The sequence below is a fragment of the Spinacia oleracea genome, chromosome 3 (assembly GCF_020520425.1).
Source record: "Spinacia oleracea cultivar Varoflay chromosome 3, BTI_SOV_V1, whole genome shotgun sequence".
Lineage (NCBI taxonomy): Eukaryota > Viridiplantae > Streptophyta > Magnoliopsida > Caryophyllales > Amaranthaceae > Spinacia > Spinacia oleracea.
The window spans coordinates 110,496,194-110,521,788 of NC_079489.1; the positions used below are offsets into that span (position 1 = coordinate 110,496,194).

At 37.6% G+C, this 25,595-nt stretch overlaps 2 protein-coding genes across 2 annotated transcripts; both read right to left on the bottom strand.

The window, feature by feature from the left end:
- Positions 1-5,848: 5,848 nt before the first annotated feature.
- Positions 5,849-7,615, bottom strand: LOC110790295 (uncharacterized). Its single transcript, XM_021995078.2, has 2 exons — positions 6,906-7,615; positions 5,849-6,806 (listed from the first exon to the last, which is right to left on the bottom strand). Exons 1-2 carry the CDS (start codon positions 7,613-7,615, stop codon positions 5,849-5,851), a joined length of 1,668 nt encoding a protein of 555 aa, XP_021850770.2.
- Positions 7,616-24,654: 17,039 nt separating this feature from the next.
- LOC110790294 (uncharacterized) lies at positions 24,655-25,059 on the bottom strand. The gene has a single exon (XM_021995077.1). The coding sequence runs from the start codon at positions 25,057-25,059 to the stop codon at positions 24,655-24,657; it is 405 nt and encodes a 134-aa protein (XP_021850769.1).
- Between the last annotated feature and the right edge of the window lie 536 nt (positions 25,060-25,595).

Below are 25,595 nucleotides of genomic sequence, written 5' to 3' on the forward strand. Positions count from 1 at the left end.
TCAAGACGTCGTCGACTACTGTCACCCTTGGCAAGGCTCCTGCTGGGTCGGCCAAGAAGTGTCCTACTGAAAAAGGCGCTGCTGACAATACGAATATCTCTCTTCCCCCAAACTTCTTGGGCGACGATGATACTACCGTCGTTTGGCTGTATGCGGATCGTTTGATCTTGCCTTCGACGTATCAGCGCTATCGTGAGGCGACACCGATATCTGTTGCGTCAGACGCTGCTGAACTTAGGTTGCGGGTAAGCATATTATTATTATATATATATGTTATCGTTCGTCGTGTGTCAGTGCATCGTGTGTATTTACGCGCATTACATACGTGTGTCGCTGATTGTTGTGACATCTCCATGTACAGGCGTTTCAGGCGTTTCAGGCCCCATTGGTCGAGGATGCCCCCGTTATCCCCACCATACAGGAAGAGGAAGATGCCCCCACCGTCACCCCTCAAGAGGAGATGTTAGAGAAAGAGTCGACGGAGGTGATGAACGTTGTTGACACCGTCGTGCCCCTAGAGCAAGAAGATGAAGTCCCCGTTTCCACCCAGGAATGAATGTAATAGTGTGTAGTTTGAACTTGTTTTTATTTTTGTGGTCTTGTTTTGTGGATGTTTTTACTCGTCGTCGATGGCGACGACGAGGGGTTTGGATAATTTTGTGTGTTTATGTCGCCCTTATGAGGTGATAATTTTTGTTTGGAAGTCGCGGCCCTAGAGGTCGCGCAATTTGCTTTGTTTATGACAATTCTGTTTGGTTTTCGATTTGCATTTTATTTGTGGACGTGTGATAACTCATTGCGTTTCGGTGTTACCGTCGTGCGTAGTGTGTTAAATGTCACAAAAATTAGGTACTCGAAGGACAAAGTTATGTGCACATAAAATAGTACCTGCGTTGTCTGTAGTTGTTGTGTTTCGGAAGTGATGCGTCGTTGTTAGGATCCAATTTTGTTTAAGGGTCATGACCTCTGGGGGTGGCGTCGTCCACTGTTGGTTTATATCGTTGTTTCTTCCCATGTGTTGGTAAGTCTGTCGAACGTATAACCTGCGAAACGAACATGGGTTGCTAGGAGAATAGGCCGTTGGGGGTGCCAACGACCCTCTGATGCATAAGTCAGTAATGGTTCAGATAAAAAGAAAGCGATAAAAATGGAAGAATGAAAAGACAATGTAAAACTGATAAAATTGCAACGACGAAGGTTCAAAAGTGATAAAGTTTAAGGTGGGCGGAGTTCCAGCTTCGGGGGACCGATTTGCCGTCTTTGGTGACGAGCCTGTATGCCCCCTTTACGATGATCTTGTCGATTAAGTACGGTCCTTCCTAAGCTGGTGCCAATTTACCTGCGTTTAATTCCCTAGTGTTTTGGAACACTTTGTGTAGCACCCAGTCGCCCTCCTTGAACATTTCACCTTGACGTTTTTGTTGAAGCACTTTGCGATGATCTGTTGTTGCGATGCCATCCTTATTACCGTTGCTTTCCTTAAGTCCTCTGTATTGTCGAGGTTCTCACTTAGTTCTACGCCGTTCTGTTCTGGCGTCATGAGACCGTATCATGCACTAGGCAGTTTCACTTCTGGGGGCAGTACCGCTTCGCACCCGTAGACGAGTAAAAAAGGTGTCTGCCCTGTCGTCGTCATAGGCGTTGTCCTGTTGGCCCATAGGATGGAAGGAAACTCTTCTGCCCACCGTCCCTTCTTGTCCTCCAGGCGTTTCTTTAGTGACCCGATTATCGTCTTGTTGCTAGATTCTGCTTGGCCGTTTGCTTGGGGGTATCTTGGCGTCGACGTCTTTAGCTCGATGTTCCACATCTTGTAGAAAGCTCTCGTCTTGTCGCTTATGAACTGTGATCCGTTGTCGCATATGATCTTTGATGGTAATCCAAACCTGCATATTGTGTTAGTCCAGATAAACAAGCATACTTCCTTGTCCCTTACTTGTTGGAACGCACCTGCTTCTATCCACTTAGAAAAGTAATCCGTTAGTGCTAACATAAAGATCTTTTGTCCTGGGGCGACGGGTAATTTACCGACGATGTCCATCCCCCATTCATGAAAGGCCAAGGTGTTAAAGTTGGATGCAAGAACTCGGATTGTTTATGTGTCATACCTGCGTGCCTTTGGCATTTTTCGTACTTGGTGACGTACCTCATGGCGTCTTTGAACATCGTTGGCCAATAGTATCCGTTCCTTTTGATCCTGGTTGACAAGCTTCGTCCCCCCTCGTGTCCTCCGCATTCTCCGTCGTGGCATTGCTGGAGTAGTCCTTCCCATTCTGTCTTTTCTGCGCATCGCATCATCATTCCGTTGGCTGATTTTTTAAATAACACGTCCTGCAAAATAACATATCGTGGAGCTTTGAAAAGGATTTTTCTGGCTTCGAGCTTGTTGTTGGGAAGGGTTTCGTGTGTTAGGTAGTCGAGGATGGGTTTGGTCCAACTGTCTGTGTTTGTGGTTGATAGGACGAGGCTGGCGTTTTGTGGGATTTCTTCGTCTATAGTGGGCGACAGTAGGTGAACTAAGGGTATGGTTGAGAATGGTGATTTTCTTAGTGCGGATCCTAAGTTTGCGAGTGCGTCAGCATGTGTGTTTTGGTCTCGTGGCACTTGTTTGATGGAAAAGGGTTTGAACTTTGTGGTTAGTTTTTTAGCTTTCTCGAGGTACAAGGTCATTTTGAGGCCTTTAGCTTCGTAGTCGCCGTTGATTTGGTTGACGATCAGTTGGGAGTCGCGGATCGAGCCCGTTTACTCCTAGTATTTCAGCTAACGTCATTCCGGCGATCAATGCCTCCTACTCCGCTTCGTTGTTCGTCGCTTTGAAGTCGCAGCATATGGCTTGTGCTATCATTTCCCCTTGTGGTGATTTCAGCACGACGCCTAAACCTGCACCACAAAAGTTAGAAGAGCCGTCGACGAAGAGTGTCCACGTTCCGCCTATGTTGTTGATGTGTTTGACTTCATCGTCTGCTATTTTCTCCAAGTCGGGGCTGAAGTCGGCCACAAAGTCTGCTAGGGCCTGCGACTTTACAGCCGTCCTGGGTTGGTATTTGATGTCGAATCCTCCTTGTGCCATTGTCCATTTTTCCATTCGACCTATCAGTTTTGGCCTACGCATCACAGACTTAATTGGATAATTAGTCATCACCATTATTTGGTGAGTTTCAAAATAATGCCTTAGCTTTTTGGCTGCAGTGACGAGTGCTAAAACGAGTTTTTCGAGGGAGGAATACCTGGTTCCTGCCTCTAACAGGGACTTACTTATGTAATAGATGGGCAGTTGTTGTGTCTCGTCTTCTCGGTCTAGCACCGCGCTGACTGCTGCCGGGCTGACGGTAAGGTAAAGTTGTAAGACTTCACCTTCCTTGGGCTTGGACAGGAGGGGTGGCGACATTAGATATTTTTTGAGATTTTTCAAAGCCGTTTTTGAAGGAAATAATTCCATTGGTCCAAGTATGCATATAATATTAAGTCTAATAAATGCGGTTCAGTATTAATTAACAAGTTAATAATTTAGTGAGATCAAGTGAGCTGAATGCCTAGCTAGAGGCCGCTTCAGTTCAAGTGGAATTAATGATATTAATCCACAGCTTACTCTTGACTGAACCCGTAGGGTCACACAAATAGTACGTAAACGGATCAAGTATTTAATGGCATTAAATACTCCATCTATGGATATTCGGAATCGACGGATCTTGGTTTCAGTGGGAGCTGAGATCGTCACAAGCAAGAAATGAATACTCCGGAAACGATGATATTGCCGGAAACGGAAATATGGATCGTATCGGAAATATAAATATTATCCAAGTCGTAGATGTTTCCGGAAACGGAAACATGGTACGTATCGGAAAATATTATCGGAAATGGAAATATTGTCGGAATCGAAAATATTGCCGGAAACGGAAATATTGTCAGAATCGGAAAATAATTCCGGAAACGGAAATATTAAATATTTGTTCGAAACGGAAATTAATTCCGGAATCGGAAATATTAAATATTGTTCGTTTCGGAAATGAATTCCGGAACCGGGAATTTAATCGGAAGCGCATCGTACGAATTAGCATCGGACGAGGCTTGCTAGACGAAGGCCCAGCACGAAGCCAGTCCCGCGCCCAGCAAGCCGAGCGCCCTACATGGAGCTTCCACGCCTCGCCAGGCCCAGTGCAAGGCCAGGCCCAGCAAGGCCTTGGCGCGCGCACGCTGGGCGTGCTGTTGGGCTGCGAGCAACGGCTGCTCGTGTGGGCCGCAAGGCCTGCGCGGGTGGTGCGATGCTCGTGGCCTTACGATGCTCATGTTCGTAACGAATCCTAATCCTATCGGAATTCGTGTATTGATTAAATCCTAATCCTAATAAGATTATATTTATTATTTAGAGTTCAAGTTGGATTCTAATTAATAAATCCAAATCCTAGTAGGATTTCCTTTTCCATACCTCTATAAATAGGAGCCTAGGGTCATAATTTATAGATACAATTGAAGTATTCTAAAGGTAAGATTTTGAAGAAAAATCAGCCATACACTTGCACCTAATAGCCGAAATTCCTAAGCTACCTTAAGGGCGATTCTAGTTGGTCAAGATTAAGGCGGATCCGGACGTGCTGTGGACTATCTACGGAGGGACGACACTTGGAGTCCTAAAGACTTGTTCTTGTTCAGTTCGGGCGCAGCTAGGGAGGGCACGCAACAATGTGTATGCATCTAAACTATGCTAAATGATTATGTGTAAATAATATGCTTTCCTGGCTTTATGGTTTTTCCGCATGATTTATGTTTTGTCATATGAATCATAACCTAACAGTTTTGTGGTCGTCATACCAATTAAAACCTTTGTTTTTGCATAAAACGTCGTAGAATAAAAGACATTTGTCTGACGACCTAGAGATGAAACGGTTTAATGCTGCCACTCTCCGTGTCAAGCGTTGTACCTTTTTTATGTTTCTGGGTGATTGGATGTTGATGATTGCACGTACTTGGTCGGGACTTGCTTCGATTCCTCGTTGGGTGACGATGTAGCCCAAGAATTTTCCTGCAGATACTCCAGAAGAACATTTAGTTGGGTTAAGTTTCATACCGTATTTCCTAAATATTTCGAAGGACTGTCGTAGGTGCTCGACGTGGTCGTCCGCTTTCTTTGATTTCACCAGCATGTCGTCGATGTAGACCTCCATCGTGTCTCCGAGTTGATCTTTGAACATTTTGTCGACCTGTCGTTGGTACGTCGCACCTGCATTTTTAAGACCAAAAGGCATGGCTTTATAACAATAAATTCCTCTAACTGTTGCAAAAGATGTTTTTTCTTGATCCTCCGGGTGCATGAGGATCTGGTTGTAGCCCGAGTACGCGTCCATGAAAGTGAGTAGCTCGTGACCGGCGGTGGTGTCGACCATGGCGTCGATGTGCGGCATAGGGAACGGATCTTTGGGGCACGCTTTGTTGATGTCCGTGACGTTGATGCAGACTCTCCATTTCCTGTTCTTCTTGCTGACGATGACGACATTTGCTAACCAGTCTGGATACTTAACATCTCTGATCTTCCCCGAATCTATCAATTTCTGAACCTCTTCATCTATGATCTTATTCCTTTCAGGTGCGAACTTCGTTTCTGTTTTACTGGCTTAAAGTTGGGGTCGACGTTGAGTTTGTGGGTAATGACGTCCAGGCTAATTCCTATCATGTCCTCATGCGACCAGGCGAAGCAGTCCAAGTTTTCTCTTAGGAACGCTACCATCTGACTTCTGATGTTGTCAGGCAGCGACGCTCCGATCCGTACGACTTGGTCTGGCTTTGTCGGGTCTAGTACGATCTCATCGATCTGTTGGTCGTCCGGTTCATCTGCTTTCGACCCTGGCTGTAATTGCTAGATGGATGATGTTAATGGTTTCAGCGCAGTTTCATAGAATTTCTTTGCTTCCCTTTGCTGTCCTTTGATCTCCATGACACCCCATTTGGTTGGGAATTTTATTACTGCTTTCATTTTGTGGATCCATGGTCTCCCTAAGATGACGTTGTATGCTGATGGGCAGCCGACGACGTTGAACTTAGTCATGATGTTGACACCTTCTACATATGTGGGTAATGATATCTCTCCGACTGTTCGCAGCGATTCTCCATTGAACCCTACCAAGACTGTCGATCTCCTGACAATGTTCTTTTCCTCGAGCCCCATTTCATGTAGGGCCTCCAAGAACAGTACGTTTGTCGAGCTGTCGTTGTCGATCAGTATCCTTTTAATTAGAGCGTTGCCTATTGGGAGCGATATTACCAATCCGTCATGATGTTCCTGATGTGCGTCCACTGAATCTGAGTCGTCGAAGGTGATTGACATTGCTGCTAGGGATTTGTCGAGTGCGATCTCATCCTCAGTCTGCCCCTCTTTGACGGCTTCAGATTCTCCCCTGTTAATCTTTTTCGCTGCAGAAGAAGTTAGTCCACAAATATCTGAACCACCAGAAATAACGTTTACCACTTTGTTAAATTTAGGCGGGGTCGGTCGGTCGCTGCTCTTCGCTGGGTCGGGTTGGGCGGGTTTCTCCTTGTTGTATGTCTCCTTCCCTTTGTCGCTCAGCAGCTCTTTCAGGTGCCCCCGTTTCAGAAGATATGCGATCTCCTTTTTAAGGGAGATGCACTCCTCGATTTTGTGGCCGTTGTCACGGTGGAACTCGCACCATTTCCTCATGTCTTTCATGGAATCTGGTTTGTCGCTCTTCCTAGGCCATATGACAGTTCCACCTACATTTTGAAGGGTGTTGAAGACGCCTCCGATGTCGACATTGAAGCCATATTCAGAGATGTCGGGGTGGTCGGGCCATTGATTCCTATAAACATTGTTAGTATCATTATACTGATTGACATTTTGTACCCGTTTTTGGCGGTTGTATGGTTAGTGCCGCCGGTTGTTGTTCCTCGGGGTGTACGACCGCCTGTCGCTGATGCCCCCTGCTGATCGTGGTGCTGTCGACCGTGTAACTTCGTCATCCTCGATCCGCATCTGGGCAGTGGCTCTCGATCTGACCTCCTCGAAGGTTGCGCAGGGATATTTGGTGATCTCCCGGTACAACTCCGAGTTGGGGATGAGACCTCTCGTGAATGCTTCGATAGCTGTCTTGACATCACAGTTTTTTATGCTAATTTTTTCACAATTAAAACGGTTAAAATAATCGCGTACCGACTCGATTGGTCCTTGGGCCAACCGATAGAGGTCATTCGTCTGCTTTTCCAGCTGGCGACTGCTAGCGAACTGTTGATAGAAGGCGTTGATGAGATCAGCAAGGCAGGATATGGATTCGGGGGTGATGTTCATGATCCATTCCAGAGCTTCTCTGTCGAGGGTACCTCCAAAATATTTGCACATGACAGGTTCAACCAGGTCGTACGGGATGCCGATCTGCCACATTCGTTGCTTGTAGAAGTTGACGTTCCTGTAAGGATCGGACGTTCCGTCGTAGAGGGTGGTCCAAATAGGGAGTCGAAGCTGATGCGGGACTGTTACCCTGGCGATCGCCTCACATAATGGTGATGTTGCGTATCCGTCGGTCGGTTCTGTCTCCACTAGAGTAGGTGCTCCTGGCAGCTTGGTCATCAGTTTCAACATGAACAAACACTGCTTCTTCATATGCGTTTCCATCTTGTTCAGGCGTCGGGTCACAGGGTCAGGTGTCGCTCCTTTTTCTTCCTCGTGGGCCTCCTCCTCGTCGGTCAGATCCTCGAACTCATCGGGCCTTTCAAATGTCAGCTTCTTTGTGTTTCCACCGGGTTTGTAACGCGACTGGTACTTGGTGCTCTTTGGGGATTTTAGCTCTTTCTAGAGGTCTCAACAGATGCTTTGGAGGACAGATTTTCGGACGCGAGCTGCTCGTTCTGGGCCAAGACACGGGCCTTTTCTGCTTTTTCTCGAGCCAGCTTCGTTTGGGCCTTGTCATAGGCCGCCTTCATCTCTGGGAGTGTCATATCTCCGAGAGCCATTTTGAGAGAGGGGATTTTCTGTGTGAAACCTAGTTAATGCCCCCACAGACGGCGCCAAACTGTTTATGCCAAATTTCGTCTAGGGGCGACACTTGGCTTGGGTCGACACTAACTAAGTAATGAATGCAAAAAACGAATAAAGAGAGAGACGACACAAGGAGATGTTGACGCGGAAAACCTAGGAATAAGGTAAAAAAAACCGCGGATAGCTATGAGGCTATCAATCCACTTCGTTTCCTAAGAAATAACTAAGTAATTGTTTAAGCTTTCAAAAGGAAAATAACGAATACAATGATGACTGAAATATAGTGCTTGTTCTATCGCTTGAGATCTTGAGTTAACTTGTGTCTTCTAAGGTAGCTGCTACGTCCTTATACAGGTGAAGTCCAACGGCATTATCAATTGATGGGATCCCTAGAAGATACACTAGAAAAATTTGTATCTTTTATGACAATCTAATAATGACGGGTAAAAATCCCGTCGCAAAAGGGTTTTGCGACAGGGATAACAACCCAACAACGACGGGAATAACTGTCGCAAATGTCTTTTACGATGGGTTAACGACGGTATTTTCCATTAACGACGGCCCCCTTTTATGACGGGTTCGCGACGGAAAATCCCGTCGTTAATCAACAATTATTGACCTTTAACGACGGGATTTCCCGTCGTTAATACTACCCTTTCTTGTAGTGATAGGAGTCTGTTAATCGACCGTTGTCTCCATGATCTCTGTTTGTCTTCAACCACTTCCGAGATCTTGGGTGGCTTATTTGACCTATTATGTTTGCTTGACGGCGCTGCACACCTTGGGCCTTGGGCTTGGATCTTGACCTATCTTCTCTTAGTCGCTTTATCTATTGTCGCAGGTCACTCTTCGTCTATCCTCTATCGTTGGTCTTATGTCGCCTATACCTCGTCACCTGATGTTGCGTCCGACCTGTTCGTCCGACACGATGCTACCTGTGACACGACAGTACCTGGTCGACATGATATGATCAAACGTCAAAGAAGTTATGTCGTTAGTCCAAAAAGTGGGATAACAATTATCTTGAATGATTCTTTGAAGATACTAAAAAATTCTAGGAATTGAAGATCTTCTTGCTCGTTTTCTATTGTTTTAATTTGGAACTAGTTAGTGCCCCGGGCGATGCCCCGTATAATAGAAAAATGGATTAATTAGATTATTATATAACTCGTTTTGAATCTAATTTAATTTGTTGCATTACAATATATCTTGCTTTGAGTATGCTTTAATAAATTTTAACATGTAAGGATTACTAACTCGTAAAAGTACTGACTAATTAGTGATGTGATCGAGACTATTAATAAATGGTTCAGATTATTTTTCTCATTATATTGACTTAATATAATTGTGTGCACGTACAAGAAACAACAAAATGAATTATGGCGTAGTGGTTAAAATATGTGACTAACAAATGAGAGGTCACTGGTTTGAAACCTATAACTAACATTTTTTCAAGATCAAGAAAATTATATGAGATGCATGACATGTCAAAGATGACGATGCGACATGTCATCGATAATAGGAAGCGGCATGTGGCAAGAAGACATTCCTTACCTTGGAGTTTTAGTAATAGTATAGATGCCATTTTTTGACTTTGGATAATGTAAGAAGTGTGGATGAGAAGTAGTTTGGAGTGAAGGGGTTTGTCCTAATATAATACTTCTACATCACTTAGTTTGAATACAAGTCAACTCCGCGTATCTAACACCCTTTTAAAAGTGAGGAGTTGTTGTTTACTATTCATCCAATAGTATAGTGACGGAACTGCCCACAATCTCCTTAACAATTTCATTTTTGCCCTCCTCATCTTTTGCCACCTTCCGCGTAGCTCTCTTGCCTATCTCTCCCTGATATTCATCTCTTTTATCTCTCCTCATTTTCTCTGCACACACACTCCCAGGCTCTCAGCCATTCGACCTACTCATTTTCTGGGGTTCTAAACTTCCATTTCTTTTTTTCATAATTCACTCCATCAACTACCAAACCATTCTCACTCCTAACTATCAATTTCAAATCGAAACTCTACATTCTTAATTACAAACTGCGATGAACGTTTTTTGCAAAATTAGGGTTTTGAACTTTCGATTCTTTAGAAAAGGTCAGATCTTTGCGATGTTTTGATCAATTTGATGCAATTTTAAGCTATTTTTGTTGATTGTTTATGATATTCAGTATGGCGATCTCCCATCGGAGGTCAGCCTTTTGTTTTTTCATTATTTATCCAGGACTATTGATTTTGTTTCATGTGATGTATAGGTGAGGCCTCATTCTTATGTATATTCTGCAGATCTGATTTTCCCCCTTTGCTTCTTCCCACTCTCTCGAACCCGAATCCAACACCAGGTATATCAATCTTCATCTTTACATCATCAAGTGATTTCTAAGTTGTTAATCTGATTTTATTTAAATAAATTAGAGTAATTTGTGTTGCAGAGATGAAGATTGTTGCCGCTTGCTTGTTGTCTGCTTTGGGCGGTAAAGCTTGCCCTACTGTTGATGATATCAAGAAAAATCTTAGATCAGGTCCTTTCTCTCGTCACTTTTTTCATAATGATAGCTTGATTGATGAAGATATTATACAAAATATTTGTCTTTTACAATTATGTAAGCTAATAATGTCGATCATAATGCTAATGTAGTGTGTTGGGGGTATAATATGAGATGGATTTCAGTTGTTAATACAGAATGAAGTTGCTGGATTTGTTTCAATTTTGGCGTATTTGTACATCATATTTTCATTGCGACTAGATTCATATTGATTTATTCCAGCTAATTATTTTGAAGAATTTGAGGGTTGGGCTCGTTTTTGTTATATGACATGAATGCATTTTTAAGTAGTTATATGTTAAGAGTGTATTATGAAGTTCAGGTCCTTCAGTGGAGCATCAAATTTTAGTCGTGAGTTGACTGTTCTTGTGCTTGCGGGTTATTTGAATATTAGTTGCCAATAGGTGGATGTTTCACAGATACCTATTGGTAGTGCGTCAATGTGTAGATACTTATTGAAGTTGCTCTATAACCAGAAGAAACTACAAAGTGGGTTTGGAGAGGGATTGGGACTGTATGTGGTTGAAGTAGATTACATTCGAGTAGATTAAGGTTTAAGAAAGTTTCTTAATGTTAATACAGTCATTGCATTTGTTTTCAGTAGATTAAGGTTCGAGTGCCCTAGACTATAATCAATTAAGTGGATTGGAATTATACTTACTCGGACTTTGGAGACTATTACACTAACCATTTGGCATAGATTAGTACAATGTATCATGTAGGAAATGGGGCATAGTTCATGCGATATTCATTTTTTCTTCATTTTTTAGATCAATTTTCCTCATCGTATTAAGTTTCTCTTTCAATTTCTGTATTTTTGGAACTTAATTGAGGATCTTTTTAGCTGCATAAGTTTTTTTTGGTGTCATTAGTATAATATGTATACAACTAAGTTTGCAAAATCAATGGTGATATGGTACTTCTTTCAGTTAATGCAGGGGCTTCTTGGTTTCAGCTAGGCGCAAAAGTAGTGGGCTCACAAATAATGTAACCAGTCATATGAAAACCATATGTGAATTTTCAATGATCGAAGATCTACATTCATACCTTGACAGTTTGATTAGCTTTACCACCAAGTCTGAATTTCGATATGAAGGCGTTCTCTTCAACATCAACATTGTTGAAGCTAGCACCGGTCTTCACAATGGTATTGATTATAAATTTTCTTTACTTTTTTCCAGTTATTGCTCCGACTATTTTAGATTATTGGAGTTTGCTTTTTTCGTTTCTTAAAAACTATATTTGAATAAATTTGCTATTATTTCTAGGATTTGTGTGTATATAAATTTTTTATAGGGTTCTTTTGACAGGGTGTCAGTCGGAGCTTGAACCAGTCCAAATTCCAAAGGCCAATGTCCATTACTAAATTCTTTGATCCACTATGTCACCTTCTGCGCGTGCCGCAACCCCGTGTTCTGGCATCTGCCGCATCCCCGTGTTCTGGCATCTGCCACACTTATCTTCCTGCCTAACTCCCGGGTATTTTGTTCTGAAACCTAACACGTCTATTGATTCTCTTAGTTTTCTCATATCTATACATTAGTTTTGAGTATGGGTAAGCTTACTTTTCTCTAATATGCTACTGTATCACATACAATATTAGTTGTTTTAATTGAATTATTAATGGTTTCTTGGTGTTATTTTAATATGGAGTGGTTTTTGTACATTGTTTTGGAATTAAGATGTTCAGTGCCTTTCCTTTCTGTACATTGTTTGATAATCATCCGATAATTGCAGATTCTTTGTTTTGTAAACACTTGATAATCTGCTAATTAACCAGATTTCTTTGTCTTGGCAGGAACTCAGGAAGTATTTCAACTAAGGACGCATTGCGAGCACATTAATTGTAAGCTTATTATTTTGTTTTTTGTTGCTTGAATTTTGGAGCACATTGTAATGCCTTAAAATCGAGTATGGTTTTCATGAATTGAACCAAAAAGAAAAGAAAATTAGAACTGCTAGCAACAATTTTAAGCATGTTAGAACTGTGTTGGTAATTCTTGTACAATGGAAAAGTAATACTGAAAATGGTATATTTTGGGCAGCTGATTTTTGTTTGACAGACCTGGGGTAGTGTTGAATGAAAAACCGGTTGAAAACTGCTGAGATATAAATAAACTGCTCAAAAAATGCGTGATTGTACTAACTACTAATTAGGGTCGGGATTATGTTACAAAAACGCAATTTTTTAGCAAAACATATAAAAGACCTTGCAGTTAATTCGAGTGTATCTCATGGCTAAATTGACAGCAGTACTGATTAAGTTGCTTAGGGTTTGTCCGTTATCATATTTTGTTTATGGTTAAAACATGAATATATATTAACTATTTATCATTTTTCATTATATACTGTTAAAATGACATTCATTTTAGTTTTCAAAATAGTATAAAAGACATTCTTTTTATCGCGATCCTACAAAATTTTCCACATACCTGTTTCTGTGTAGTTTGTTTAGGTCATGTTTTTATTGAGTGTAGTGGGTAAAGGAGAATCTTAGGGTTTATAAATTCCCATTGATATGAAAATCTATATCTCCATGTTATTAAAGTAAATAACCTAATTCCCTATGTCGCATCGCCTCTCATCTCATGGAGGTATTCATATACAATATGCTTTTACATATAGCCTGCACTATTAATGTTTCTGTACAGACTAATAAGGCAGTTGCTTCACAGTGTAACAAAATTCGCGATGCGCTGTTCGGAGATCAGATTACAACGTCACAAAGATGCCCTCCAACCCAAAGGGACTTATGAAATCACAGATGCTCCAATCCGATCTGCAGACCAGCAGTGGAAAAGAAACGAATTTGAGATGATATGAGAAGAGACTATATATATGGTAATGTTACCTGAATATAATAAACTCTTGTTTTAGCTGTTTGTGATAAACTATTGTTTTAGCTGATTGTGATAAACTCTTGTTTTAGCTGTTTGTGATAAACCCTTGTTATTGGCATTGAATGTTGATTGATACTAGAATAATTATAGGTTGTCCCGTTGATAAAATACAGATTAGTGTCCTGGTAAAAAAAAACCAGTGAGTAGACTGCATAGAGTGGAAAAGTGTGCAGCTGTACTCAACGCTTTAAGAATTGTTTCTCCTTCAATTTGATCTATAAAGAACGCCCGCTTGGTTATAGCTAGAATCTTGCTTATTAATATTATATTGGTGTGCAGGGACGAGAGTGGAAGAAGGCTTAACCCAGATTAGAGTATTTGGAAAGTGGAAGGCAAGTCATAACAAGAAGAATAGCATTTCTACTGTTGATTGGGTAATTAGATGCATATTACTGAATTATCCATAAATAATTTGTTATTGAATCAATGTCCTGTTTTTAAATACTTCATGATGAGGTTAATGATTTTAGTCTTTAGTTGTTCACTTCAAGTTTTCTTGGACTTCACGCTCAATCATATTTCACTCTAACTTCTATTTGTGATGTCTTTATTTTTACAGTTTGCTTGGATGGAACATTGCCTGCTTCTCATTGGGATCGTGGGTTTGGGTCAGGGGCCAACAGTTGGCTTATTCAATTAGAGGTGTGTAGTAATTATATGAAAGTGTTACAGTTCTATCTAAAAATGTTCATGGACTATAAATCTAATTGTGCTCTTATAAAAAAAAAACAATATAATGGACATTTTTAGATAGAAAATAGGTGCATAATAAAGTTATGGATGATAGGAAAATTGTAGAAGATGTGTTAATACGTTCTTTGTAATTATTTTTGTGGAGGGGAGGATTTTTAGGGGAAATATTTATATATACTCTCATTCAGAGTTGGAGTCTAATATATTCAGCGCATTTTGCGCTGCTCATATCACTTAGCTTTAAATATCACTGGGGTGAATGCAATTTGATAGAGTCAGGAGGACAAGTCTATTATTATGAGATTCAAGAATTTTCTGCATTACTGTGAGGTATTGTCGTGCTATGAATTGTTGAGATCTAGCATGCAATGGGAACTCACTATTTCCCTAGCGTAATGTATTGTCCCCAAAAAGATGGTAATGACCCCCCTTCCCTCCCCCTTTGCATTATCTCTAGGTCATCCATTCAACCATCCCCCAAACCCATCTTCATTTTCGACGTTTTATCTTAATTACCCCATAATGCAATAACCCCAATCCAAGCATGCCTTGAGCAAAGGAGCTCCGAGCTCCTTGTGTTTCATAATGACTGTCATTTCACTGTTATCGTATTTCAACTGACTCTAGATTTCCCACTGCCTCTCTAAGCTTTTAATGTGTATTATAGTTATTCTAAGTTCCCTTTTGGTGTTTTCCTTCAGTTCTTAATCTTTGTGAAGAGTGAACTAGGACAAAGTGACAAACACTATAAAACAAAGAATCAAAATTCCTCAAACCCAAAGTAGCTCATACTTAGGTTCACGTGAGAACCACCTTAAGGTGAGAACTTCTCTTAACATGAGAACCTCAATCTTACCATTGATTTACTGAAATCTTGGCCAGTCATTACTTTTATGAATTAATCCCTATCACCCGTGATTTTCTATCTCTTCCCTTCCTCTTTCTACGTACTGATTAATTTTCTGTCTAATATTTCTCAAATTTCACCCCCAATTCTCAAATTTCCCCAATTTCTTACTAATTTGCTAATTTCTTTGAAGATCTCTATCAAAATCAAGTAACTTTTCTCGATCTTTTTATATTTTTAAGCTCGAAATGGTTAGGTATTAGCTTTTAATTCGTTTTTTTTTTCTGCTGAAATTTGATAATTCTCAATGTATAATTTGTCTTATTTGCTACAAATTTAATTTAAAATTGCTACCTGCATGTATAATTTGTGAATTTTTTCTTTAGGTAATGCAATTTTCAAGTGAACTGTTGCTCTCGAATTACTCTGGAATTTTGAGTGAACTTCTACTGTATTTTTGAACTTGAATTTCTGCAAATATTTAGTGACTTTGTGTAGGAATTTTAGTAGATTAGGGTTACATTTTGGGTTTCGCTGTTGATTTTGAACTTCAGTAATGTCGGAGTTTTACTTTACCCACCTTGGAGAGATATTGGACAGGGCCATATGTAAGGTCTTTTACTGGTTTGATTGTGACTTATGCCTACTTTAAGCAAAGGGGTTTCCTGGTTCATCAAATTGAATTCACTAAACTGTGATAACGGAAGGGAAGAACTACATGAAATCGACTCCCTTTCCCTGCCAAGGGTGGGAGCCTCAATCTCTAGAGGCATTGGGTTATTGTTGATGCATGTTTCAGATGTATTTGATACAATGTCTAAAACTTCCTTGGCAGTTTGTGCTATGTTTTGCCAATTTTTTACCCTTTTTTCCTCCTGATTTTAGTTGTTAGGTGGAGAAACAGTATAAGGCAAATAGGAAGTTCAGTCTCAGGCGTTTGGGAAGTAAGCTTGCATTATTAACATTGCGAAGCAGTAGAAATCCAGTTATATTAAGAAAAGCTTTCTTTCAATCCAAAGAATCATAGATACAACTTACTGGATTTACAGTTTTCTTCCGTGCTCTCGAGCTTTCTGCTGAAAAATAACAGCACCTGTTGGTTCTGTTCTAAGCCCCATCCTTGACTGTTTAGTGAATTAACAATTCCAGCCTCAAAACCTTAGTTGTTATAACTTATATGGTCCTTTTTTATCCAGCTTTTCATTTTCTCGTCACAGCTTTTGAGTTGCTTCAGTGAGGATGTAGATTCAACCTGGTCTCTTGAGAGACAACACAAAAATATTCTTATGTAGTTTTCATTGAAATGAAATTTCATCTAGCTTATTATGATAATTAAAACTTACAAGTAAATGTTGTTTTTGGCAGAACGGATGAGATGTAAGCATTGGCCTTATTTCTGCACTATAAAAGCCTATTTCTCATTGTTTCTTTCCGTTTGTCAAGTTTGAAACCGATGAAGATAAAAGCCTATTGCTTGGGTTTTTTTGGAAACTGATTATGATGTTTTAGAATACTTGATTGTATATTTTGATCATAAATCACAAATACTTCTCTCGCGATTTTTGGTTGGTTGGCCTGATCAATTTTTTTCTAATTTATTTTATTGTCTTACTGCAGAAATATTTTTTTGTTTTTGGCAAAGTGAAGAATTGCAGTGTGCAGACTTGACATGGTGATCAAGCAGTTTGCAGACTTGATATGGTGATCAAGAAGCGCTGGTCCTTTTTTGGTTTTTTTATCTTCTGTTTTATGTAATTGAATGTTGATGTTATATGAAATTGCTAATTGTAATAATTTTTTTTAATGAAAGCTAATTGTGTTGATAGTAAGATCTTGGTCGTTCTTTTGCAATGAAAACTAAAGCTACTTGCAGTGGAACATTAATGAAGTATTTGTTGTCATCTTATTATGGATATTATTTATGATGGTTGAATAATTCTTAGTGCATTTCAATAAAAAAAATGGGTAAATTATTCTGAATAACAGTTCTGAAGATAAGCACATGACGAACCATATGCATAATAATGATAATATTACTCGTAAGTAAGACGCGAAGGGTGAGAAAGAGGAAGAGGAAGTAGTGGTTTTTAGTTTTGCTCAGCATCCTTCTATTTTAAGGATTGATTAAGTACTTGTTATTGAGTTCTAGCCCTTCAACAGAAAGGCTTTGCTTCTATCTGTGAAAATATAATATGGAACGTAAGTAGTGTGTTTCCCATGATTAGGTAACTAAAACTGTAGCTTATTGCGTTAATGACTATATTTCTTAGAACTTAGTTATTATTTATATACCTCTTATATTTGAATAATATTACTGTAACTTTATCATTTCGAATCCTCGTGAGTTAGAATTAAGTGTTGAACAAGATAGTATATGCAATCTCGACAAATACAAGTGTTAGTAGTTCCTAAGCTATATGTTCTTTTCTCCTAATAAACATTTATTAACCATAATTGAGATACTTTACTAAAAATAACTAGTCTTTGAGCCCGTGCAATGCACGGAATTTTTTATGTGAATGGTTATTATTTTTTCGTGGTATACAGAGTTAAAGATAATTATGGAGTATCAAATAACATTTTCCACCAAATTATAATTATCATTTTTTAAAGCAACCAACTAAATCAATATTATTATGTTAAACATCTGTTGCATACACACGTCACTTTCTCCGAGCAATATTTTTAGTATTTGTAAAGCTTTCTCTGCTGCTTACCTCTTTCATTTCCTTAAGAAAAAATAATGCTTCTTTAAGTTTCTCTTCCCTGCCAAAGAAGTTAATCAAAGTACGAAGTATCAAACTTTGTAAGTTAAGCCGCTAGGTACAATCTAATCTTCTAAGATCATCTATTTAAAGTGACCGAGTGCTTCTTTTAGTCTTTTACTCGGACGTACTATTTTATAAAATAGCTACAATTTCACTCTATATTCCAAAACTATATGTATACCTAAATATTATTATGTATTTCTTAACAACCTACCAAGTGGTAGCTTCATGTTTTTATTTCGATGTCTAATTTTTGGAAATCCAAAAAAGACCATCTAACCTGCCTTTTACAATGCCCATGAAGAAGTTTATGAAGTAAATTGAGTAATTTTGGGCAATTTTCCTCAAGGTTCAATTAGAAACTGTCAGTCCCTCCAATTTTTCTAATCTCATGTACGTGAAGTTTTATTAACCAATCTCAAATTTCTCTAATATCATATAATTAACCACATTAATTGCATAAAACCCCAAATCTTCCAAAAAAAATTGAATAACCTGGTTAAGATGCTTGTTTTTGTAGCAACTCCAGTTGTATGTTTTCTGTAATCGTCACTAACTAATCAATTAACCTTAAATTCAATGAAAAACACTCAATTTAAACAATTAATCAATCAGATGAATAAGATAGAAAAGGAAGTTAACACCGAATTCACATAATTATAAAAGTTACATTAATAGTGAACACGAATTCACACAATTATCATGAACTAAAGATTAAAATTTTAAAAAACCACAAAATATAGAACCTTACTGCGTACATATAAACTCCCATAAACTCCCCATTCTAGTAGCCACGCAAATCAAACAAATATATAGAGTAGCTACCTCATATTTATTTATGACGATCATGTGATTACAAAAGAGAAACCCAAATATTTTGGACTAAATTCTCTATTAATTAATAGATTAAATGATTCGTGAATAAATAAAAGGCTAACAATTATTTATTTCGTACAAAACAGATGAATACCACAATTGAAGAGGAGAGGAGTAAATTAAGGTTTTAATTTTAAGTGTAAATTAAATGGATTAAATGAGAGAGTAAAGGCTGGAGATGAATGGAAGGGGAATATGGAAAGACTAAGGACTCAAAAGGTTAGGGGTGAAACCGAAAAAGGAAGATAGATAGTAAGAAGAGAAGACATGTGGCAGGTAGAAGAATAAGATAATAACAACAAAGTGACATGTTGTATATATGGTTTTGTAGGTATTAAATACTAGGTATAGATTACACTATTAATTTTTGACTACCTTGGGAAACGGCGTGCGATAGCGCGTCGACCAACAACTAGTACTTGAAAAATCTTATCATACGAAGTACGAAAGTTCCTATGATGGTGTGAGAACGTCGGGAAAATCGTACCATGCCATAAATTGAATCCACTTGAAAATTTAGTTTTTGATGAATTATGGGTTGGAATTATGAGAAACCAAATGAAACGAGTGAAAAGTAAGAAAGTTTCACATTGCTAGAATACTAAACTATTTCTTTATTTATGTATAGTAGATTGTTAAATTTCAAAGAAATATGAAATGGGTCTGGGTAATTCAATATGGAGAACTAGTGTTCGGTTCACTTATAAGTTTAATTTAGGTTTCACATTAAAATCAATTGGCAATAATTAGAGTAACTCCACAAGCTTATAATATGGTATTTTCTCCCCTCATTCTCCAATATGGGACAACTCATATGTGAACAATATGGGGTTTCACATAGATTTATAGTATGAGAACTCTTATTGTTTTAGAAAGTGCATGCAAGGAAGATCTTGTTAACGTGTGTGCGACTGGCTCAAGACTTGGGTCTTGGGGAATCGGGGTGCGGGCGTGAGTGGGTTGTGTGGGCCTACATACTTTTATGGTACCAATCCCTTTTGCTTGATCATTGTCGCGGGGAAATTTATTGTTGGGAATTGATTAAGACAATATCCACTACTATTTAATTTGGTTCGGTTCCTTTTAGGTAACTCCTACTTGGTCCAGGTACGAGTTTGGATCTGTTTAATTCAAGTATCGGATTAATTTCTAATTATGAATGGTCGATTTGGGTCAAGGTTTTGGGTCATATTGGATTTTTTCGGGCTAAATCACGTCATGTTAACAACCTAGGTTGTTAAGAAACTTGTCAATTACTCCCTCCATTTCTTTTTGATGTATCCATTTGGAATCTGGTGTGGTTTTTAAGAAAATTGGAATATTGATTTGTATGGGTATAAGTGTAATGATTGAGTGTAAGAGAAATGATTAGGTGTAAGAGATTATAATAAATAAAGGAGTAGGAAAATAATAAAGAAATAAGGTAAGAGAGAGGAGTGATAATGATGGGTGATAAAGGGGGTGAGAGAGTGGGTATATGGGGAAGGGAAAAATATTAAATATTATGGGTGGGGAAAATTAGGTGGGAATATGGGTAGAATCTTTAGGTATTTTGGTAATTAGATAGAAATGTAAGGGTATTTTAGGATAAAATATATGTCCAAAAATAGAATAGATTCTAAATGGATACAACAATATGAAACGCTTAAAATGGAAACGGATACAACAATAAGAAACGGAGGGAGTACTATCTAATTTGTTAAAGTTGTCAATTACCATCTATATTTCTAGCTAATATACGTCCAAGTCAAGTTTGTTCAATTATTTCGGTTTAGCTCAATCTGGGTACTTGGTTCGGGTCAATTTTGGTATCAGATCATACGGGTAAAGTCAATTTTAGGCCGATTTCGTATTTGGTTCGAATCATTTTCATTTTCCAGGTTAAATGTGGGTTGTTGTTTCTAATCATAATTGGTTATCTGCTCGGGTTAATTTCAGGTATAGGTATGTGATTATAAGAACTACATTAAAAAAAAAAGTTGGTTCTATTATGTGAGATTTAACATGGGAGATAGGGGTGTTCAATTTCGGATATCGGATTCGATCCGATCTATATCCAAAATTTCGGATATCCAAAATTTTCGGATCTGAAAAATGTGATCCTAATCCGATTCGAAAGTATCTAAAATTTACGGATCGGATATCCGAAAATCAGAAAACTATTTGAATTTCAAAAAAAAAACAATCACATTTTACACTAAGTTTTTTCGGAAATTTCGGATCCTTAAAATCGGATCGGATATCCAAACATTTGGATTGGATTATCAGATTTTTCTTTTGTTTATGTTTAAATTTTAAAATATTTCAGATATACGAAATGGAAAGAAGGTTGATCCGTATTCAATTCGAATTTTTTTTTTTTTGCGGATATCCGATCTTAAATATCCTAATTCTTGAAACCGAATCGGATATCCGAAATTTCGGATCGGATCATCGAATTTCAGATCAAATCATACGAATCAGATATTTTTGCATATCTCTAGTGGTAAATATGAGATTTATATTTTGCGCCCATGAACATCTAAACATGTTTGTAAATCTTTACAAATTGCCACTAATGAATTAATTCTAGACATAAAAAGGGTTAGAGTATAGTTTTATCCTGTATAAATTGAGGGAATGAGGGGTGTATTACTATAAATCTCCACGTATGATATATCTATTCTATACGAGAAATCTTGAAATAAAACACACATAATGTTAAACTCCCCTCTCTCCTCTCTCGCTAGCTAGCCTCGTCCATTAGCGATTTGCGGATTTTTGAAGGGGCTTCTATTGATTTCATTAGTGGAAGGCCCCAACCTTTGTTTCCTTGTTGGTTTTTTGTTTCTTTTTTGTTTTTTAGAGTCATAATAACATTTCTCCTTTTGCGAGGAATTTTTCTCCCTCAAAAGACAAGATTTTTCTTCTCCTTTGAGTGGGAATTTTTCTTAGGTTCTAGGATCGTAAAATTTATTGTGCATGAGTGAAGATTTTATTTCACATGAAAATTTGATTCGTCGATGAATTTTTTGTGGTATACCTAAAAATGTCAGTTCTACGTTTACAATCAATTGAATCATATTTAATTCAATTTCAAACTACAACAGATCGAATGAACCCATTGTTGAAGGTTGTATCAAAAATTGATGTGAAAGAGAGTATACAAGATGTTCGACGTGCAATGATCGTAGTTTTGATGAAAATGATATTTATTTTATCCGATTTGTTATGTATTTGATAGATCTATAACTCTTTTGTAGAAGTCGTACGACTTTATATCAATAAACTAATTTTAGTTCAAAAAAAGGTACTCCCTCTGTTACTAAATTTTCTTCCCGTTTCTATTTCGGACGTTCCTAAATGTTCTTCCCAATTTGAATCTATACTATTTTCGGACATACTTTTTTCCCAAAATACCCTTATATCCCCTTCTATTTACCAAAATACCTAAAAATTCTACCCTTATTCTAACCTAAAATTCCCCACCTCCCTTATTTTATCCATTAACCATTCCCCGTAAACCACTCTCTCACCTCCATTTAACCCATCATTTTCACATCTTTCTCCTCATTTCTCTCATTCTTCCTCCCACATTTTTTCTCTCTCCTCCAAAAACTCTCTGATTTCTCAACTGTTCTTTATTTCTCACCTTCTTCCTCTCACGTTTTTCTCTCTCTCCTCCAAAATCTCTCTGACAAATCAAAACTCTAAATTTCTCTCTTCTCCAAAATCTTTGTGTTCTTCAAATATGAAGGTTTTCGACAAATGACAACCATGAAATCGAATTTAAATGGTGAAATTCTAGATCTCTGCCGCAACCACCACCACCTCAACTACACCTCCACCGCCTCCACCACCACACTTCGGAAAAAAAACTCTAGCTCAAGGCTTTAGATGGTGAAATTCGACCATAAAAATTCTAGATCTAGAGTTTTCATGGTCGAATTTGACCTCTAAATCCTCAAAATCGTGAATTGATGGTGAAATTTGACGGGTAGAATTTTCTTGAATTTTTCGATTTTTTATTTCCTCTAATGTTTCTTTTTTTATGGGTATTTTATGTTTCGATTTTTATGGGTCATTATTTCTGGGTAATCCTCAAAAAAATTCGGTTTCTTTGGGTTGATGTTCGAATTTTTCTTGGTTGATGTTTCTTATGTTCTGGGTTGATTTTTCAAATTTTGGGTTGATCTTTATTTCTAAGTTCATGCATATTTCGAATTTTATGGGTTGAATTTTCTTGAATTTTCTTGAATTTTCAATGAATTTTCTTGAATTTTTGTTGAATTGTCACTGAATTTTACTGAATTTTTGTTGAATACTTTTGTTGAATTTTTGTTGAATAATCCACACGGAGAATCGTTGAATTTGTTGAATAATTTTAGTTGATTAATCTCTGAATTTTTGTTGATTAATCTCTGATTTTCGTAGAATTGTTGTTGAATTTTCTTGAATTTTTGTTGCTAATTATTTATGGGTTCATATACTGAATTTTTGGGTTAATGTTCTTGAATTTTTTGGGTTAATTTTATTTGTGGGTTAATTTTCTTGAATTTTTTGCTAATTATTTATGGGTTCATTTTCGTAGAATTGTTGCCAAATTTTGTTCATGTTTGTGTGTTAATTTTATGTTCTGAATTTTGGGGTTAATTTTATTGTTACATTTTAAAAAAAAATTGTTCATTTTGTGTGTAATCAGTGAGAGAGACGAGAAGATGATGTTAATGATGACGATGATGATGATGGGAGGAGGAGGTGTGAAGGTGGAGGAGAGTTTTGAAGAGGTAGTCTACATCGCTGTCCACCAGCGACAAAAAAACCCCATACCCACCCTAAAAAAAAGTTGGAAAGATGGCCCACACTTAAATAAATGTGTACAAGTGTTGCTAACTCGTTATATACTGTCATCGGTAATACAAGTATTGTCATGTTATATATATACTGTCATTATTGTATTAAAATACTGTCACAACACCCAAAAAAAGAAAATTATGTATACAAATGTAATGAAATAGAAAAAGTAAAGGGACCACTTAAATGAATGGATAAAAGTGTTGCATATTAAATGAATGGATAAAAGTATGTATACAAGTGTTATATAAGTATTATCATCGTTTACATAAATACTGTCATTGTTGTCTTAGAATACTGTCATTGTTGAATCAATTACTGTCATATTGCCGATATTTAGTAATTTGTTTGACTTTTCAACTCATGTAACGAAAATACAATTTTGCCCTGGGTATGGGGTCTTTTTGTCGCTGGTGGACAACGATGTAACCTGCCTCGAGTTTTGAAGCCATCCTATCTATTTCCATGTTTTTATTCACATGTAATCTGATTTTTATATTAAAATGATAAAATATCTTTGTTTTACCTTATTTCTTTATTATTTCTCTCTCCTACCTTTATTCAAGTCTCTTACACATTATCATTTCTCTTACACTCAATCATTACACATATACCCATACAAACCAATATTCCAGTTTTCTTAATTTTCACCCAAAATTCAAACCGGGAACATCTTTTAGGAACGGATCAGGAAGTAACTCCCTATTTGTTTGACTTTTGGGTGTCCCTCTTGTGAAATAGAAGTACTCTGTACATTTTACTATTATACACTTATTAACTTGATAAATTCATTTAAGTACAAAAAATCTAGAACAAAATATTTCAAACAAAAAGTATATAAACTTTTCATTAATCTAAACATACATATATATATTTCATATAACCTTTGTTTTATATAATCACAATATTTTATATAAAATGACACACATATATAATACATCATTGTATGCATAAAAACTAGTCTTATACTGATATAGTGATATACTTATGCAATGTTTTCTTCTACACAATATTAAATGCCCTCTTTGATACAAATGAATTCAAATTAAAATACAAATCCCTTTCTTATGGGACACACATGAACTTGTATACCTACTACTCCGTGTTCAATAAGCCACAATTATTTACTCCGTATATCGTTATACGTGTTACAATACAGCCCATACGAAAAATTACCAATACGCCCTTGAAGCTATACTTGGTCTTCAATCTTCACATATACGGTCGGGTCTTCAAAGGCACATATTCTTCGGGGTACTCATCAAGATGATCAGCCAACGAGGACTTGTCAATATTCTCACGGTGATAAGATTTACACACAAAATAAAACACTGTTTGGACAACAAGGGCATAGAGGGTAATTAAAGTCCCCCAAAATGCTATAAAGATTTCTAAACAAACACTCTCAATTGTTCCAAATCCAGCCAATTTTTGAACCAATACCGCATTTGGTATTGTACAAAGGAGTATCACCAAAACCATAGCAAATGAAGTTCCCATTTTGCCCTTGATCAATTCCTTGCTTCTCTTCAAGGCTTTAAACCCACGACTCTTCTCTAATACTGAAACAACATTAGCCAATTGCCAGATCATATTCATGTAAGAAATACCCGCCATTAATAAAATAGCTATGGCGATCAACAACAATATTGTTGTCATTCCTATCCCTATTTCCCCACCTTTTGCTACGTAGAACAACATAAAGAATATGATTGTTATTAAGGCAAAAATGAAAAGGTAGACAAACATTATGCAAGTGTTGCATAGAAAAGTGATCGCGAGTCGTTTCCACACCTTTGGAACCACACTCACGACTTTTCTAAACGTAAAATCTCTATCAGAATATATGCAAGCAACTGTGTAGGTGACAACAGAAACGGCAAGTAAATTTAATATGGTGGAAAGCATAATGCAAACCATGCTTATAAGCCAATAATATGTAGGCCATTTTGAAAAGATCCACCTAGAAATCAAAAGATAGGCTAGGGAGAGGCATAATTGAGGAAGTTTAAAGGCAAGGGTGATTTGGATGAATATTTTGGGGCATGTCAAGATAATCTTAAATGACTCCTTGAAGATGCCAAAAAATCCTAGATCATTAATATTCATGATTTTAATTTGGGATCCCATTGAGTTTTGGGTTAGAAACTTTT

What these genes read in the sequence shown, in the direction of transcription:
- LOC110790295 (XM_021995078.2), bottom strand. Translation starts at nt 7,615, where the DNA reads ATGGAAACGCATATGAAGAAGCAGTGTTTGTTCATGTTGAAACTGATG. An exon ending in GGCATCAGCGACAGGCGGTC is followed by an intron (nt 6,807 to 6,905) that starts GTACACCCCGAG and finishes CAATGTTTATAG; the next exon opens with GAATCAATGGCCCGACCACC.
- LOC110790294 (XM_021995077.1), bottom strand. Translation starts at nt 25,059, where the DNA reads ATGGCGGGTATTTCTTACATGAATATGATCTGGCAATTGGCTAATGTT.